At 40.1% G+C, this 20,010-nt stretch overlaps 1 protein-coding gene across 2 annotated transcripts in view; it reads right to left on the minus strand.

Annotated features, from left to right (window-relative positions):
• trappc12 (trafficking protein particle complex subunit 12) overlaps window positions 1-20,010 on the minus strand; it is a 63,511-nt gene that overhangs the window by 15,007 nt on the left and 28,494 nt on the right. For both annotated transcript variants that reach the window (XM_041812222.1, XM_041812224.1), the window contains exons 4-7: window positions 12,277-12,390; window positions 8,019-8,157; window positions 3,205-3,317; window positions 2,864-2,936 (exon numbers count right to left, since the gene is read on the minus strand). In XM_041812222.1, the coding sequence (XP_041668156.1) occupies window positions 2,864-2,936; window positions 3,205-3,317; window positions 8,019-8,157; window positions 12,277-12,390 (439 nt within the window). The remainder of the gene's footprint in view (window positions 1-2,863; window positions 2,937-3,204; window positions 3,318-8,018; window positions 8,158-12,276; window positions 12,391-20,010) is intronic.

Genomic DNA, 20,010 nt, shown 5'->3' on the forward strand with positions numbered 1-20,010 from the left:
TGTGATGCAGTCTGGGAGCGAGGCCAGGTCTGTAGCCAAACGTCTGTGTGCATCACTGTGTTTGTGTGGATGTGTTGGGCAGTAACGCCACTACTAATAGCAATGTTAGTAGAATCCAATCCCAAAAAAGTTGGGGTGTTGCATAAAATTTAAATAAAAAAAGAATGCAATGATTTTTCAAATCTCACAAACCCATATATTGATCAAAATAGGACAAAGACAAAATATTAGATGTTGAAACTGAAACATTTTACCATTTCATTAAAAATATTACCTCATTTTGAATTTGATGTCAGCAACACATCTCAAAAAAAGTAGGGATACTTTTCAGCATTGATAAAGCCTTTCCAAATGTATAAGCTGCTAACACCACAGGGACTAATGGGGCTTTTTGCTACAGCTTTTGGCCGTGCCGACCCAAACCAAGCCGTGCTGATTTGCTTTTCCATCACCCGTTTGGCCGTGCCGAGCTGTGATCAAGCGAGCCAGCCCCACCTCCAAGCGCACCAGGCTGACGTGAAAGTGGTTTGCAGGGAGTGATTTGTCGGGGGGATTTACCCCCTTCAGCTACCGATGACTCCCCTCCATGATACATTTTTAGCCCAGGGGAGAGGGGGAGATACGTTTTATCCGTGCCTCTGCTCCAGCTGTCTATAACGCTGTGACATTGTTGGTCTAATGTCAGAGTTCACTGTATGACAGTGTTACTCAACCCTGCTCAACCAAAGAGCCAAAAAGGTGAAAAAAAAACAGTGAAAGAGCCACAATCAAATGGGGAAAAGTGGCAAAATGGGTTGAAGTGGCAATAAACAAAAGTTAAAGTGGCAAAAATTGCCAACAAGTGGAAAATTGGCAAAAAAAAAAAAAGGGTGAAAAGGGACAAAATTAGCATAAAATTGCAAAAGCTGGGTATCCATCCATCTGTTTTCCATACCACTCCAACTGGGGGTTGTGGGGGACTGGAGCCTATCCCAGCTGTCATTGGGCGAGAGGTGGGGAACATCTAAGACTGGTTGCAAAAAAACTGGGTTAAAAAATGGCAAAAATGGGGAAAAAAGTGGCAAAATAAAAAAAAAGTGAGTTACAGTTGGCAAAAATTGTCAAAAAGTGGTAAAAACACGACAAAAATGAGTGAAAAGTGACTTAAATGGGAAAAAAGTGGCATTCAATGGCAAGGCAGCTTAAATGGGCGAGATGGGACAGAAAATGGCAAAAAGGGGGAAAAAATTGCAAACTGCAAAAAGCAGGATAGAGGCAAAAAGGAAAGGGTCAAAAATAGGATAAAAGTGACAAAAATGATCCAAAAGTGGCAAAGAGAAGCAGCAGAAATGGGCTTAAAAAATAAAAGTTGATTGAAAGTGTCCAAAAAAGTAAAAAAGGGGAAAAGAATTGCAAATAAGGGAAATGGAAATATATAAACAAATTATAACGGTTTACAATTAAAGCCACCTGCACATGATTGGGAAACAAACTGATTAATGTAGCTTGTAATGGATTATTTCTGAGGACAAAATTGACCTTTTCAAGGTTTTCGGGGCAAAAAACATTTCAAATGAAGACATAGAAGAGCCACAAATCATCGCAAAAGAGCCACATGTGGCTTTAGAGCCATGCGTAGAGTATCATTGCTGTATGACTTAAACATTCATGACACAAGACCAAAACTCAAGATTTATGTGCAAAACTACAGTCTGATAGTTGCGCACGACTGGAGTTCCCACACTGACAAGTGAAATCAGGAAGGACCAAGTGCAGATCCAGGATTACAACTTTTTCTGCACCAACTTCAAACAAAAGTTTGACCCTTTCTCCTTCTTGTATACATATAAATTCAAGACTTAAAAAGAGAATGCTGGAGATTACTTTTAGCCCATGACAGAGTCCGTCTTTACTTTATTAACTGGCGCTAGTAAAGCATGCAGTTTGCATGTTGGCAAACAATCTACATTTTCAACACGACAAAGTGAAAGAGCAGTGGCGCCGTCTAGAACGGCCCAAAATCAAACTGTCAATAATTTGGGTAAAAGTAAATATTTTCTTTGCACCCCTGCCAGCTGCTACATCAAAACATTCAAAATGATTCGTATTGGTTGGTCTTGCCCATAGATGATTGATGGAAAAAAAAAAAAAAGATCAAGGTATCCCCTCCTTGTATCCTTTGAGCCCCCCCCCCCCAAATTGTGCTGTTAATAATTATATACTTTTTAATATTTAAAATTGTTTATATCCATATCTTTTTAATTAAAACTCCAACTAAAAACCTTCGTCAAAGACCTTTTTCCAAAGAGGAAGACTAGTAGATATTTTGTGATAAAAATCGGACAAAAAGTACGTATAGTGCGCTACAATGTTAGCGCTGGACATTCAACATCCATGCTAGTTTTCTACTGTGCATAAAGGGTATGTCAGAGTTTTTTACAGTGTATTTTAAATCAATGTAAGCATTGATGGTGCATTAATATGAGTGTTTTTAAGTCCTATTACTTTCAAAGTTTCTCTGATTAAATAAGTTCCAAGGGAATTCATGTTTTGACTATGAATAAAGACTAAAAACTTGACTTAAAAAATTTCTTGGTTTATGTCAGCTAAAACTAATCCAAAACTATAAAGGTTAAAAATTACTAAAATGTGACTAAAACTAAAGAACATTTTGTTCTAAAAACTAAATGGACTCAAAAACAGACCTAAACAAATGTCTTATTAAAAGACCTTCTTTATAAACTATTGAAGTGTTTCATCATGATTTTACTGGGTATGAATAAATCTTATTTCACCTCGAGGCACACAAAGCCCTGCACACCCCCTTAAATCTCTGGCGTATCCCCCCCCCCCCCCAATGTCGTAGCCAAACGTGTGAGCTTACCTTGCCTGTTCTCCTGTGTTAAGGTGATCATGCTGCCATCCTCCGCCAAGCCTTTCTCCAAGTTCTCCAGAATCTGTTAATGGGGGGGGTGAGGAGGGTGGATGCAGACTTCATAAGGAGGAAGTTGCTCCTCTGCCAAAGCTGAAGGCTTTTTATCTGTTTGTATTAGAATCTGCATATTCCCTCTAAAATCCATTCATATTTGGCTGTTTACACAGGTGGGCTTAAGGATTTGTATGGCTAATGTGCTTCTGTGTGGGTGTGGAGTTTTATTGTGTGAATACTACAGAGTATGCATATCTTTATGTTCATCCAGAGGCTGTTTGTGTGTGCATGCTCACAGCGAGGCAGACGGTTTTGAGAGTGTGCAGGCGGTCCAGAGCCTCCTGGGGCTTGGCCAGGTACTGGGGGAGCTCGGCGTGCAGCAGCCGCATGGAGAATGGCACCATGGAGCCTGGAGACAGGGGGAGGGGGGTATGAGGGGAAAAACAGGGGGGAAATAAGAAACAGGGTGGGATGAGGACATAGCAGTAGAGAGAGAGAGAGAAAAGAGAAAAGGAAGGCATAGTGAGACAGAGAGACACAGAGTGCGAGATGAGAATATAAACCCATCCGCCCACACACAGACTGCACACAGCCCTGAAGGCAGGAACCTACAGATGGCATTGAGCTACGTATGGCTGCTTATTAAACCCTCTCATCTCTCTCTCTTTCTCTGTGCTGCACAGCTCCATCACTCATCTCCCTGCCTCATCCCTCTGTCTCTCTCTGCCTGAGCATCATTCACACTGTCTCACACACATTTCCCAATAGGAGAAGCCTATATTCAGGTGAGTCCCCAGGCTTTGATCAGGGTCTCTTTGATATTGTCATCAGATCTGAAGTACAGCTCGCTGGTCCATCTTTGGCTGCTTATTCTGCCAGTCTATGTATCCAGATTTCTATCTCTCTTATCTGCTGCAGGTTTCTATCTCTGCCATCAAAAGTTGAGAATACACACCCGTCCCCCACATTTACCCCAGTGCCTCTATAGAGATCAGCAGTGACCGTCCACTTTTTCAGCAGCTCCGGTTTCAGAAGTAAAATCTCCCATTCAAATCCTCCACTGACATTTCACAAAATCCTTCTATCAGTATTTTTAATCCTGAAACCAAACCTACCAGCCACCTGAATACTGGCGACTATAAAACATCTGAGTCACTGCAAAAACAGGATTAAAAAATAAAGAAAAAGGCAAATATTCAGGACTGTGTACAAGGGCTAAAGGATATATTGTTTTAATTGTTAAAACATGCAAATGCACAGCCATCACATCTCAGGACATGCATTGTTAGTCATGTGACTTGCAGCACATTATCAGTTTAGCATTGGTGCTGTGTAATAGCGACCCTATTTACAAACACAGGCCAAATTATATGGAAAGATATCAGCAGTATTGACCTGTTGTGTCTAATCAATGCTGGCTTCTGGTACATATACAGTCCCATGAAAAAGTATTTGCCCCCTTTCTGACTCCTGATGTTTTTGCATATTTATCACACTTAAATGTTTGGCATCAACAAACCAATTTTAATATCCCACAAAGACAACCCAAGTAAATACAAAATGCAGGTTTTAAATGATGATTTTATTTATTAAGGGGAAAAAAATCCAAACTAATCTGGCCCTATATGAAAAAGTAATTGCCCCCCTTGTTAAATCATGAGTTAACTGTGATTATCAACAGTTCTTGGAAAGCTGAGTTCAATTTCACTGGCCACACCCAGGCCTGATTACCACCAGATTTGTTGAATGAAGAAATCCCTTAAATAGAAGCTGTCAGACAAAGTGAAGTAGGCTACAAGATCTCAAAAAGAAACACATCATGCCACGATCCAAAGAAATTCATGAACAAATGAGAAACAAAGTGATTGAAATCTACAAAGCCATGTCCAAGGCTTTTGGGACTCCAGCGAACCACGGTCAGAGCCATTATCCACAAATGAAGAAAACTGGGAACAGTGGTGAACCTTCCCAGGAGTTGTTAGCCGACCAAAATGACTCCAAGAGTGCAACGACAACTCATCCAGGAGATCTCATTTTACTGGCTATTTGTCATGACTTACAGTGGTTTGAGTCATAGTGTGGATCTCAGGAAAATATTTTTTTAACATTAAAGAAATGTGAGCTTAAAAAACATAAAGGTGCAAAATGCTGTGTGTGCACTTTAAGATTCAGAGAGGGAGGTAGAGAGTAAGATCTTAAATAAATATCACTCATAACCTGTTGATAATGGTCTTTGTGATTTATGACTAAAAGTTTGATAGGGACCTCAAGAAGGGTCTGTACAACTTTGCAAAGGGACTTCAATAATGAAATAACTGGCCCAGTAACAAATTTAGAACTAGAAAAGCCCTCAGAGAGCGCAGACCTCCGGCATTAGACCCATCTCCCAATAGTGAAGAATCCTTTAAAAACATTCCTGGATCCAGACGGTGATCCGGATCACTCCCAAATTCTAATTTGCCGATTATTCCCTCCCCAGTGGGGTGGAGACACGGTGAGGCAAAGCATTGGCTTCAATACGTGTGGACTGTCATGGAGAAAGTGCCCATGGTCTCACCAGGCGACTGAAAGTCATGACAGAGGGTGAATATTCTTCTATTCCTCCCAGCATTGTGATTATTCTCGCTGCAATTTGCTGTCTTTCTCTCTGTTACACTCCGACTCGTCTCCTCGACCAGGTGTGCATCTTTCAAAGTCTGCTGGGATTGAAGTTACTCATGTCCGCCATCTCCTGGTGTAAAGTGGTGACAGCACAGACCTCTGCCATTAGCCCTATCTCCCAATAGTAAAGAATCCTTCAAAAAAATTCCTGTATCCAGACGGTGATCCGGATCAGTCCCAAAATCTAATCAGTTCTTCCTTATGCCATTTCTGCCATTTCCTGAAAATTTCATGAAAATCCATCCATGACTTTTTGAGTTATGTTGCTAACAAACAAACAAACAAACAAACCCACCAGATCACATAACCTTCTTGGCAGAGGTAATAAAACTAATTGTGCTTTTACTTTGAAATATATTGCAGACGTGTATTGTGCCTGACATTCTTACTAGGGATGCTCTTTTTGTGTCTTCAGATTAAGCTATGCTACCCTCATGATGTGCAAATTGAAAGGTTTGATTTAATGTTCACCAAAAATATATTTAACACATTCAGCACTCGCTTGTGCTTTAAAGGGATGGTGGGTGGGCTCTATCGGTTTCCCAAACATAGCAAAAGGAGTGCCTGTGGCACACTAATCATTTAGCCTCAAATGTCTTGTTTTTATGAACAGAGGACACACAGGAGTGAGAGGAGAAGTAGTAAGATGACAGCAATGTCCTAATCAAACCATAAAAACAATCACAATACTTTGAAACCCTCCTTTAGTTTTAAATCAGATGAACTGCTGCTCCAAATGACACCAAAAGAGGAAGATGTATTATAATTATAGCACCAACAGTGGATATTAAATATGTCCAACAAAAACATTAGCTGGAATTCACTGAGCTCCTGAGAGCGACCCATTCTTTCACAAATGTTTGTCGAAACAGTCTGCATGCCTAGGTGCTTGATTTTATTCACCTGTGGCCATAGAAGTGATTGGAACACCTGAGTTCAATTATTTGGATGGGTGAGTGAATACTTTTGGCAATATAGTGTGGGGAAAAAGATGCATGTCAGATGGATTTTTTAAACACATTTAAATGCCTGTGTGTGAAGCTAGGTTGTTATCGTTTTGAAAAATAAGTGTCTAACAATAAAACTCCTACACGTGCTAAATTTAGATGCATAATTTAACATTATGCAGCTAAGATCAAACACTGCATGTTTACATGAATACTTGGCCATCTTTTAGTGGTATATTTTTGCAAATCGTTTATTTGTATACAACTGTTTAATTTATAAAAATGCAGTACAGTATAATTAAAAACTATATTCTATTGTGTCATTCTTATTCTAGCACATCTGAGTGCTGATGAGTGCATAAATTAACATTTCCTTCTGCCATATTAGCACTCAAATGTTGGTAGGAGTGCTCTGGAGTGTACTTAGATTTTGTTATTAGCTAAAAGAATCAAAGATAAGAAAACATTTGTAAATGTCATAATCTTCTTAAAAACTGCGTCAGAGTGCTGAGCCCATTGACCCTGCTTGTAAAGGTGGTAGGAAGGTTGCCACTTAAGAAGAAGTCTGTTTTATGCATCCTGTTAGAGGACGGGTGCATCTCTCTCAAATTATTTATAGAAACATGAAAGGAATCACTGTGACATGAATGAGCGCAGCCTGTTGGGCTGGTTGCCTTTAGATCTTAATACTGCTGCATCCAAATTGGACTCAAGTTTCATTTTGAAAACAAATTAATAAGCGGTAAACATTGATTTGCTCATGAGCGCTCTGTCAATCCTAATACGTGGAGTGTGATACATGTGAAGCCGTCTCTTAAGGCGTTCAAAGAGAGTGATCATGAGTAATAGATAGTCGATGTAAGTGTTGGGCTGGAGATGTGTTCGACTTCTGATGCCAGGCTACACAACTCGTGCCAGTTTGTCTGCGAGCACCTAGCAGGGCACCGAGCGTTTAAATTGAGCAATGGAAAGTCAATCGGTGCTCTCTTTAAAAGGCTGTGCAGTGTAGCTTCAAGTATAAGAGTGTGTGTGTGTGTGTGTGTGTGCACGCAGCTGTGTCTCTGCTACTGCCTTCACTGTGGTAGCCCGAGGGGCGAAGCAGATCCAAAGTAATGGGAATACATTAGAGAGCAATTCATGCAGTGTAAAAAGAGGGAAAACAAAACCAAAGAACTGCAGGAGACAAGTGGAGCTGTTGGAGCTCCTCGACGATACAGTCTGATATCAAGCTCCTGGCACAAACTTTCCTTTGAATATTTAATAGGACAGCGCTGGTATGCTTGTGTATCCTTAAAAAAGTGGGTGAAATGCAAAACCTTTTGGAGCAATAATGCATTCAAAACTTGCAGATAAAAATTTCAGAGCAGCTTTCAGTACCCTCAAATCTCCTAAAACTCAAACTTCAGTCAGCGTGGAGCTTTTTGATGAATTAATTAATGAAGAAGTAGGATTTTATGATGAGAAAAGTCCATAAAAATGCCGCCCTTGGTATGAGTGCATACCTCGTCTCCCGGGGTAAACAGCAGGATAATACTCGTAGTAGAGGTCCGGTTGGTCCAGGTTGCCAAAGGGCTCAAACTCCAGCTCAGCGTTTTGGTGTAAGTTCAGTTTGGTGAGGAGGGCAAGCCGCACAAACCACAGCTGGAACAGACACACAAACACACCTCCCTCTGTTTAGAACATGTATAAAATATGAAACAAATATTCCAAGTTCAAACAGAAACATTAAAAATGAAAATAAAACATTCTTCCATATCTTCTGATCACAGGCTGATCAGTGAAAAACAGCATGTTCTTGGCGTTTATGACTGTGTTTTGGAGTCAAACTCAATATACGACTTCAAAAAGTTTCACAATTTTCCATTTGAATTTGAATTTATTAGACAACATATTTCAAAAAAAAAAAAAACAGTAACATTGTAAATTTTGGCATCATGAGCCTTAGAACTGTATAGTATAAAATACATATTTTGTAGATATTCCAAAGATATTAACTGCACACAATGCTAACAAGCATCAGTGACAAATCTGCTTGATTACATTGACTCGTATTGTAATATCCTGACACTCTGTGAATGAAGCAGCATGCCGTTTCCCTCGTTGCCCAGCCATTATTTTCCTCTCCATTGCTTGTTGACACCCAAAAAAAGTAGAGAGGGAGATGACAAGGCACCAGGAGTGTCGGACAGGCAGATCTTCTTGATTTCTTGCACTTGTCTTTCACATATGGTTTCTTTTTTGCATTATTCATTCTTTCTTTTGAATAAAGAAGCCTACGATCTTGATAATTGCAATCTTGATTTTGAAAAAAGGAGAGGTGAAGACTTAGAGCAAAGATATACATTACTGCCCAAAAGCTTGGGATCACCTGGAATTTTTCTTGCTTTCCATGGAAAACCTCATGAAATTAGTCTGAATAGGAAATACAGCAAATGAACTGGACATGCTGACATTGTCAGAGCTAGAAATAATGATTTTATTGAAAAATGGTCTTTAAATTTTACCTTCATAGAAAAAAGCACCTCTTGCGGCAATTACAGCCATGCAGACCTCAGGCATTCTAGCTGTCAGTTTTTCAAGGTAATCTGATGAGATTTCCCCCCATGCTTCCTGGCGAATCTCCCACAAGATTTATTGGCTTGATGGAGTCTTACTTCGTACCACATGGTTAAGCTGCTCCCACAACAACTCAATAGTGTTCAGATCTGAAGACTGTGCTGGCCACTCCATTTCAGTCAGAATTCTGGCTGACTGCTTACTCTCTAAATATTTTGTAGACATTTTGGGGGTGTGTTTTGGGTCATTATCCTGTTGTAGGATGAAACTGGCTCCAAGCAAGTGCTGTCCACATGGTATGACATGGCATTGCAAAATCTTGTGATAGCTTTCCTTCCCCAAGGTCCCTTCCACTCTTTACAGATCTCCTATTCTACCACCTCCAAAGACCCCCCAGACCTCCATGCTGCCTCCACCTCTCTGACTGATGGTTTGAAGCACTGTTCTTACATCTTTTCATTAGTTCTGTGTCTCACAAATGTTCTTCTGTTTGATCCAAAGACCTCAAACTTGGACTCATCCGTGCACAACACTTTCTTCTGGTCTTCCAGTGTCCGGTCTTTTATTCCCTTATTAGTAAAATGGTTTTTAGCTGTGCAATATGATTAACTTGGATTAGCAGGCATACTAGGAGACTGATGCAGAGGACTGACAGTTAATGATAACTGTTTGTGAACTGCATGAAAATGTTTTTCTTTGGAAAACAAAGAAATGTGCCAGTGATCCCAAACTTTTGAGTGCTAGTGTATATGAACAGACGCTTTTGTGATGAGCAGTCTATTCAGTTTGTCGCAGTAGCCCTGTGATGCTGTTGGTTGTTTACAATTGTTGCTGCTATTTTATAGGTCTAAAACGCATATTTAAATATTGGTATCAGCAAAAAAATGTGAAGATATCTGTATTTTGGCATTTTGGCAAAAACCCAATATTGTGCATTCCTTATATCCGTTTGCCGGTCAAAAAATAAGACACCTGTCTGTCTCATATAGACGTTTTACAGGTAACAAAACGGATCATTTTCATGTCAGAAAAAAGAAAAACAACAAATCAGAAAAAAGACACATTTCTATCCTGCCTTTTTACAACATGACAGAAACAAAAATTAAAGTGTCAGACACTTGATTTTGGGTTATTTCTTGTTTTACATTGTTCAAAAAAGGCTATTAAATTAAATCAATAGTAATATAAGCTCCCAGTATTTTAGTCTTCTCTCTCTTTTACAAACTACAACTTTTTATTTAAGATATTATTGAATATATGAATTTACTTTTTTAAAGCCTCAAAACCCCTTCAATGTTTGGCAAAAAGGCTGGGAAGGCTTTCCATAAGGTTGAGGAGTGATTATGGGAATTTTTGACCATCCTTCCAGAAGCGCATTTGTGAGATCACATACTGACGTTATATGAGAAGGCCTGGCTCTCAGTCTCCGCTCTGATTCATCCCAAAAGTGTTCTATCGGGTTGAGGTCAGGACTCTGTGCAGGCCAGTCAAGTTCATCCCCACCAAACTCTCTCATCCATGTTTTTATGGACCTTGCTTTGTGCACTGGTGCACAGTCATATTGGAACAGGAAGGGGCCATCCCCAAACTGTTCCCACAAAGGTGGGAGCATGGAATTGTCCAAAATCACTTGGTCTGCTGACGCATTCAGAGTTCTTTTCACTGGAACTAAGGGGCCAAGCCCAGCTCCTGAAAAACAAGCCCACACCATAATCCCCCCTCCACCAAACTTTACACTTGGCACAATGCAGTCAGACAAGTACCGTTCTCCTGGCAACCACCAAACCCAGACTCGTCCATCAGATTGCCAGATGGAGAAGGGTAATTCGTCACTCCAGAGAACGTGTCTCCACTGCTATAGAGTCCAGTGGCGGCGTGCTTTACACCACTGCATCTGACACTTTGCATTGCACTTGGTGATGTATGGCTTGGATGCGGCTGCTCGGCCATGGAAACCCATTCCATTAAGCTCTCTTCGCACTGTTCTTGAGCTAATCTGAAGGCCACATGAAGTTTGGAGGTCTGTAGCGATTGACTCTGCAGAAAGTTGGCCACCTCTGCGCACTAGGCGCCTCAGCATCCGCTGAACCCGCTCCGTCATTTTACGTGGCCTACCACTTCATGGCTGAGTTGCTGTTGTTCCCAATCGCTTCCACTTTGTTACAATACCACTGACAGTTGACTGTGGAATATTTAGGAGCCAGGAAATGTCATGACTGGACTTGTTGCACAGGTGGCATCCTATCACAGTACCACGCTGGAATTAACTGAGCTCCTGAGAGCGACTGATTCTTTTACAAATGTTTGTCGAAACAGTCTGCATGCCTAGGTGCTTGATTTTATACACCTGTGGCCATGGAAGTGATTGGAACACCTGATTTCAATTATTTGGATGGGGGAGTGAATATTTTTGGCAATATAGTGTATTTTTTTCAGCCTTACAATCTACTGCATTCATTTAAAAATAACCATAAAAGTCAAGTCCTACTGTGCTGTTCTTATAACTTTGTAAATTACTGATAATGGTCGTGTAATGTGCTGAAAAGGAAAAAAGTGAACAGTAAAAAGACGAATGTTTGATAACACAAGGTTCAGGTGACTTCTGACTTGTCCACTGAGCTTTCTTTGAGATTTCTAGACTGAAATGAGACACTAAGGGGTGTGGCTGCAGGGAGATGCTGATGTGGCTCAACCAAAGGTTGTTAAAGCAAAAAAAAAAAAAGGTATAATTATTTGCAATAAAAAAGTGTGCTTATTGCAGATAGTTGTCAATCGTGATTAATGCAATTAATCTTGACAGCCCTAGTTATGATGCATACTTCTTTTGGATGTTTTTGTTGCCTACTGACAAACTGAACCTTGCAACAATCATTTAAGCAAATCAAACATGAACTCATATGTAGCAAAAGCCAATGATGAGTCGATCAATTTCAAGTTTCACTGAGCTGAACACACAGGTGGCCTTCTATCATCTGGATAAAACCTCACAAACACAGACATGAGACAGTGCAAGTCATGTAAAACAAATAGTACTGCAACCAACGAAACACTCAGTTAACAAATCATCTAATGTTTTTAAGGCAGTGTGTGGAAATCAATGGATCATTCTGGAGATGTAGACATAGCTCCTCTCTCCAGCACCCACAAATATTCAGAGATACAGACAGACAAAAGGATGGATAGAGAAAATCCCTGGCGTCTTACCTGCAGCGAGTCGGTGGTGTGGGAGGTTGGTTGGCCAGCCTTTCCATATCCCTGACCATGAGCTGTCAGCAGCCGGCCCGTCAGATCGACCGCCGCGCGCCAGTTCTTACTGCTCTGCAGGGGAGAAAAGACACAACACATGAGATCTGAAACACACATCATGAGGAACTGATAGAAACATGGAGGAAGACTTGAGGCTAAGAACATATCAGTGCATCTTCTGTGCTGTAGATATCAAAATAATACACTCTAAATAAAAAAACAACACCGATAAAGTACCACTTGGCATCACATACTGAGTTTAAGTTTTTTTTTTAAAGAATTTATCCTGAAGAGTCTTAGTTTTGACTGATTGAACTGAATTTACTTGAACATTAGAAATAAAAATGTACCTACAAACAAGCAAAGTAAAATCTCACCAATTCTTTATTAGCAATTTTATTAGACATGTCTGATTAAGGTTGTCAATATTTTTGATACATCGAAGAAATCCATAGCATGTAAAAAGATACACTTGGAACCGTGATATTTCTCCACTGTGGGTAAATCTGTCAAAAAACAACAGATCTGCATCTATTCTGCCTCTCAGCTGTAGAAAGCAGGGACCCCAGGTTTAGCAGAGTGCATAGAACACACCAGTATGATCTGGTACCAGATTAATGCAAGAAAATAAATGCTTGGACTAAAAGTAAAGACTGAAATGTGAGGACTTTTTATGGACTAAAACTAGACTAAAATGTTTTGAGTTTTCGTCGACTAAAACTAGATCTAAACTAAAAAGGATAGAAATGTCTAAAATGTGACTAAAACTAAAATGCATTTCATTTAAAGACTAAAACTAAGACTAAAATCAAAAATGGCTACCAAAATTAACACTGGTTGCAAAGCCATTTTCAGTGGGTTGAAGGTGTGTGCAAAAACTCTGATGTGCTTTTATTTTGAAGTAAATGTCTCCATCTCTTTGTTCCACTGCACTTTTGATCCATTCCAAGTCCAAACTGCCCTTTTTTTGTGGAAACATTTGGTAATTATTGAAAAATGGACAAAATCATTGTAATTTGTTGTTGAGGAGGTTATGGTGAGAACCCCTGCTAAATTTACAACACACACTGATATGCAGAGAGCTTTCCTTACATATTCTGTGTTTATTTCATCAATGTTTCTTCCTTTCTCATTAAACTTAATGGTAAGCCCAAACATTGCAATACCACCAGTACTCCTGGAGACAGAGTAAAGCAGTGCTACTCAACCCTGCTCAACCAAAGAGCCAAATTGTTCAAGTTTGGAGAGCCACAATCTAAGCGGTAAAAAGTGGCAAAAACAGCTTGAAGAAGCAATATAAATAAGTTAAAGGTGGCACAAAATGGTCAAAAAGCAGCAAAAATGGATGAATGGGGCAAAAATTGGGAGAACAAGTGGAAAAAGGGTCAGCAAGTAGCAAAAAAAAGGGTGAGTAGTGACAGAAATGAGTTACAGGTGGCAAAAAATGGCTCAAAATTGGCAAAAACATGGCAAAAAAAAGAATAAAAAGAGACTAAAATAGGCAAAAGCAGTCAAGAGGTAGCTTAAAGGGGCAAAAAAGCTGTAAAAGTGGCAAAAATGTGGCAAAATTGGGTAGGAAAAATAGGAAAAAGGGGTATTTAATGACAAAGGTAGCTTTAACGGGGGAAATTGGCAAAAAAAAAAAGTGTGAAAAGGGGCAAAAATGGGATGAAAGTGGCAAAAGTGGCCAAAATGGGCAACAAAATGGAAAAAAGGGGTACGTAATGGCAAAAGGCAACTTAAATGGGCAAAAAGTGGCAAGAGTGGCAAGAAGAAGTGGCAAAAATGGGCACAAAAGTAAGAAAAAAAGTGGTATTTAATGGCAAAAGGTTGCTTAAATGGGCAAAAAATGGTGAAAAACGGCAAAAAGGTTTCCCCTTTCAAGGTTTAATGGGGAAATAATACTTAAAATTAAGACATAAAAGAGCTACATGTGGCTCCAGAGCCACACGTTGAGTATCACTGAGTAGAGCAACATTTCAAGCTGGAGCATGGTTGTGTGGTTTTAAATACATAGATCTACTTTTGTACATAAAGGGAGCATAAATGGGCCTTTAGAGTACTTCACTTCCTGTTTCCCTGCTTTTGTTGTCTAGTTCTTACAACGTCTGAGTTGTTCACTGAGCTGTCTGTAAATTTTTTAAAGAACAGGAGGCATTCAAAGGAGCACAGGTGTCTAATTTCTAAACGCAGTGGGAGCACCAAGGCACTAAACTGAGTAGTTCACACAATCGCATTGTGAATCATGTGTTAACAGTGACAGCTTTAAAAAGAATCATAACTTTATTTAGATGTCCGTTATCTTAACAACCAAAGTCTAAAAGTTTAATGTTGTATTACCCATGGTATTGTGTTTTTAAAGGGTTCATATTCTATGCCTCTAGATGTAAATAGTGAAGACAAAATGGCACAGGTGAGCAAATATCACAGCTTTAAAATGCCACTATGAATCAGCCTGAAGATAAATCTTGTTACTGAATTACTTTTCTTTTTAACCAAAGTGATGGCTTATCTCTCTGAATGTGATGAAATAAAATCAAATAAATGAATCAACTCCAATTTGGCAGAAATCACCAAAATCTGCAGATGACTTTGAATCCGGCCAAACTGCAGCTGTATCTCATAATCCTCGGCACCAGACTGAGACAGGTGTGAGACGTAGCAGCTGCCAGCGATGACGCAAAATCATGGCAGTGATTCATACTTGTCTGAAATCTCAATTTAGTGCTAGCACAATGGAAAAAACAGTCTGTTATTTAATAAAGGAAACTAGTGATAGCTGATTCATTGAGGTCTGTGCAAAGACTTCTGATCAAATATTTAAAGTGCTTAGAACAAAGGAAAGCTAAAAACTGCATCTGACGATAACATCTACAAAATATGGTGGAAAAAAGACCAAGTAGTAGACTCTAAAACCTGAGAATGAAGAAAAATATGGTTTAGTGAGATTATTTTATCTATATATTGCAGTATGTTGTGAGTAGGATGTGACTGCTGCTGGGTTGTAGAAATCATCTCCAAACTCCCATCAGTTTTTGACCTTCTGGGTTCTGGCAATTCTTAGACAAGAAATCAAGTATTGATTGATTTTATAACTGCTGCCTACACCTAAAGTCCCCCACACCCCCAACTGGCTGTCTATATCTAGTGCTGTGAAGAGGTATTCATCCCCTTCCTGATTGTTTTTTTTTAAATTTTTTTTTGCATATTTGTCACATTTAAATCTTTTAGATTATCAGACAAATTTTAAAATTAAATAAAGACAACCCAAGTGAATTCAATATGCAATTTTTTAAATGATGGTTTCATTTATTAAAGGAAAAATGCCATCCAAACCTACCTGGCTCTGTGTGAAAAAGTACTTGCCCCCTAAACTTAACAACCTGTGCCATCCTTGGTGGTAACAACTACAAGCAAGTGTCAGACAGGGGTCTCTGATAATTGCAAAGCCTTAGTTGCAGGATTCCCAGACCCTAAAACAGATATTTGGTTGATCATATCCTTCTTTTACAGATACAACTGATGGCGAAGCTTCTATAAAAACGATCTCAATTCTAGGGTTCCGATTCTGACACCAGTATCAGAACTATGTCCGATACTGCTCAAAATGCAGGTATTGGTATTGGCAAGTACACAAGCTTATGCACTGATCCCATACAGTTTGGTTTGGCTTTATATTTTGCTTTATTTAGCCATGCTAACTGTTAGCGCTATAAACCGGAAAACAATTTTAGGGTCACAGACATGCTGTACATTAACAATTCTATTTGTTGAGCCATGTTCTGAGTCAAATATTGGTCTAGAATAAATGCTACCCTGCACAGTCCAGAAAGTTCACACTGGTCAGTACTTGGTATCGACCGACACCCAACACCTTGGTATGGGAATCACATCGGGAAGGGAAAAATGTTATTGGAACAGCCCTACTCAATTCTATTCAAAAAAATAAAATTAAACTTTATTGAGATACCTTTTCAAAGCTTTTTGATGTAAATTAAATTACAAGTCTCAAATCAAGGATTTCAAAACAACGGCACAGGAAGTATCTGAACAGAGAGACTCTCAACAGAATGGCAGTTCAAAAAAAAAAGGCAGGACTTCTGAAAGTCAACGAGGAAAAGAAATCAAAGTCAAACACCTTGCTGGGCTCAAATTTCAAAGTGAACTCCAAACTAATAATTCAGCATTAAAGTCTAAGAAGGAGATGAGAAGATGTGTGTAAGACATTTTTTACACTCAGTATACTTTGATGCACTTTGAGTTAGCAGATTTATTGTATCAGTCTGACTGAGACTGACTTTCTAAAATGCATGTTCATCTGACTGAAATCTTACTTGATTCAGTTACTTAAATTTGGACTAACACGCCTACATAATGTGGTTTGAGATGGACTTACTGCATGTTTCTACTTTAATCAGACCAAACTGAACTATGGGTGTTCTGAGCATGCTCCAAAGCTTCTGCGTCTTGCGTTGACCCAGAGGTTGAACTGAATGCAAAGAGAGCTGAGAGAGATGAGGTGAAGGCAAGTAGAGGAAGAACCACAGATTCTTGGACAGACTAGGAGACGCAGTTCACAATATATAAGCTGGAGGTCTAATATACTGAAGTGCATACATAGAGAGAAAACCTGGTAGAAAATATCTATTTTGTATTGTTTGACGTGACAGAACAGGTGGACATAAAAAAGGTCCAGTTGTAGCTGAAAGGGTTTGCATCAATATATCTTTTACTTCCCATCACATATGTTGACCTTTTGCATCTTATGTTACAATTCCTGTCTGGTAGAAGTAGTGTTACTTTGTGCACTGGTTCCCAACCTGGGATCCAGCCCAGCCTGATGAAAGAGATGCAGACAGTGCGTGCATCTGTCTGTTTGTACGTGTGTGTGCACTTGTGGAGAAGAAAAGAAATGGGAGAGGCAAGCTGAGCTAACCACCATGAAATTCAGCGTAAAAGCCACACTTTAATTACCTTTTTAATCTAAAAAGCTGGCTGAAACTTTGATACCACAGCAACTTATATTCTGGATTTTACAGCAGACCTGTAAAGATCCCATCTTTCAGTCCAATTTTTGCAAGTTTCCTTCATCTTTGTGCACCTTTGAGGTGTTTCCCAAACACACCTAGAATGTCATTATGAACTAAAATGCATAGCAGACTTATGCCAACACTGTTCAGCCCAGTTTTGACCGAGGATTTGAACGGTTGAAACTCCAAACTTCTTGTGACAGGGCATCCTGTGACTAAAAGCTGACCAGTTCACATTGCTGCGGCTAGAGGAGACATCCCTACAGACAATTCATCATTTCCATTGCAATGACAGTACTGCACATTTACTGTTTTTTCATCATGATAATACCTAACAATCACATCATATGTAGGAACAGGAGAGTGATTCATTGCTAAATTCTCCTCCCCATCACTGCTGTAGGGTGGCAGTGCAATTTTGTGGCACAAACAAACACAAAATTTATCTGTTAGCTCAGTCTTGTAATATATCTGTTGAGAATTATCCATTTTCCATAAACAAATAAAGATCCTACAGCCTTGAACTTCTCATGCATGGCAGTGTCCAGCTTATGTGTGCAGCTTTTTAGCAGCAGGAATTTTCCAGTGCTGAAGTTTCCATGTGAAAAGCTAAATGAAGAAAAACAGATGTCCCAAAAATTCAAAGCATGAATATGAATATTCTATTTCTGAAAAATGTTTTGTTGGTGCTTAAAGTCTTTCAAAACGAGATTTCCTTTTCCCATCTCATATTTATCTGCTTGAAACATCCTAAACCCAGCTGTTTGTAACTTCATTATCAGACGCCCTGATCTGAGCTGCAACAGTTAAGATGCAACCATAGCCAACGGCGCTCAAAAATAGTCACGTTGCGAATCTCTGGTCTGAACATCTGCTGGCCCCAGTCATGAGTGGCATCATGACATTTGGATTAAATGATCTAAATAAGCTGTAAGTGTAGCTCGGCTTGACTGTGCATGTTCACGTATAGACTGATGTAAGGGACAAAGTGGCTAGACACGCATCGACACTCACACCTGTATATATTAGCAGCATCTGCTTCCACAGGAGGCGGTACAAAAGGTAAGAGGGGGACAGAGGTAGTGGGAGGTGGAGGAGGGGGAGTGCAGCGTCACCCCACCCCATCAACACACATGACAAGGTCGGCTCGACGATTGGGTCCTAAGTGCTGTGCCATTCATCACGGCCAGGGAGCTAATTAGGGGAGAGAAAGAGAACGAGAGGAAAAGCAGGGGGGTTATGTTTCCATCACCTTTTTCTCTTTCTTTTTCCATCATTGTTATCCTCTCATCCACCATTTCCTGGTGCACTACTCTCAGAGTTTTCTTCCTAAATCTCCTCTTATTTCTGCCTCCCTTCTCTTCCCTGGCATCATTTATTCCTCCCTCCTTTCCTTCTCTTCCCTCTCCTCTGCCCCGTACCAGGAGCAGCGCTGCCTCTGAATCTTCATTAGGAGGGGAAATGAAGCTGAAAACGAGGAGGCAGCCTGGATGGCCAAAAGCAGCTGCAGTCACTCACACTCACACGTATCCTACAGTACGCTACAGTAGACCGCTACCCTGCCACAGGGCAATACAAGACAGCGGTGCAAGTGTGTGTTTCTGGGATATATGTGAAAAGAGAAGCTGCACACACACACACACACACACACACACACACACACCCCCACACACACACACACAGAGTAGAGACTGGGCATGGAGGAATAAGGAGATTCAACAGAGGAGGGGATGGAGGAAGTCTAGCCCAAGAGAAGTGAAAGAGTGCAGGAGTCAGAGCTGGCTAGAGCAGATCATAGACAAAAAAAAGCCAAAACTCCAGACCAAGAGTTCAGAGAAGTGAAGAAAGTAGCGGTGGGTAGCGGTGGGAGGAAGAGAGAGCCGAGGGCCAATGGGAGCTGCAGAGATGCACAGCAAGGAGCTAAAGTGGAAAAAAAGAAAGCTGGAAAAGTGAACTTCAGCTCAGGCTTTATGTAACCATGCTGCATTGCTGCTACGCATAGCTTTATGGAATGACATTAACTCACAGCAGCCTATAATTTCAGGTCTTGAACCGAACGTTAAAGGCATACAGTATAGGAGCAGGAACACTTTGTGTTTAGAGAGGCAAGCTTTTATGACCACAGGATCACAGGGTCAGGCTCCATTAAAGTTAGCATGCAATTGTGGGCGCCCTTGATGTGAGATAATGACATCTCTGCTCCACTTTCATTTCTGATGATTGAACTGGAGCTCTGACCCCACTGATGAAGAAAGAGTGGGAACAATCACAAATTAGATGGTGTTCAGTATGAAGATCTATCATTTAGAAAGTACTGTCCTGTCTACACTGTGAGCTAACATCGCAATGACTGGAACCCACACTTATCACGCACGCTTTTTACCATTTAGATGCAGTCTGCTTTGTCTGTGATCAGAAGGTTTCCAGTACAGGAGGAAAAAAAACACACTGAGTCACTCCATTGTTGTCCTGCTTGGTAGCAGACACGACCAAGGCCGATGAGGGATAATGTCTTTTGTCTTCTCTTAAACCAATGAATAACCCTCTTTTTGGGATGTTCTTATACCATTTTTTCCTTCCTGATAGCGATACCAAGGTGTTGGGTGATGTTTGACATCTTTGCCTCCTATTGGCATCCTAGCATCTAACACTAAGAATTAAA

Source organism: Cheilinus undulatus, linkage group 18, assembly GCF_018320785.1.
Source record: "Cheilinus undulatus linkage group 18, ASM1832078v1, whole genome shotgun sequence".
Classification (NCBI taxonomy): domain Eukaryota; kingdom Metazoa; phylum Chordata; class Actinopteri; order Labriformes; family Labridae; genus Cheilinus; species Cheilinus undulatus.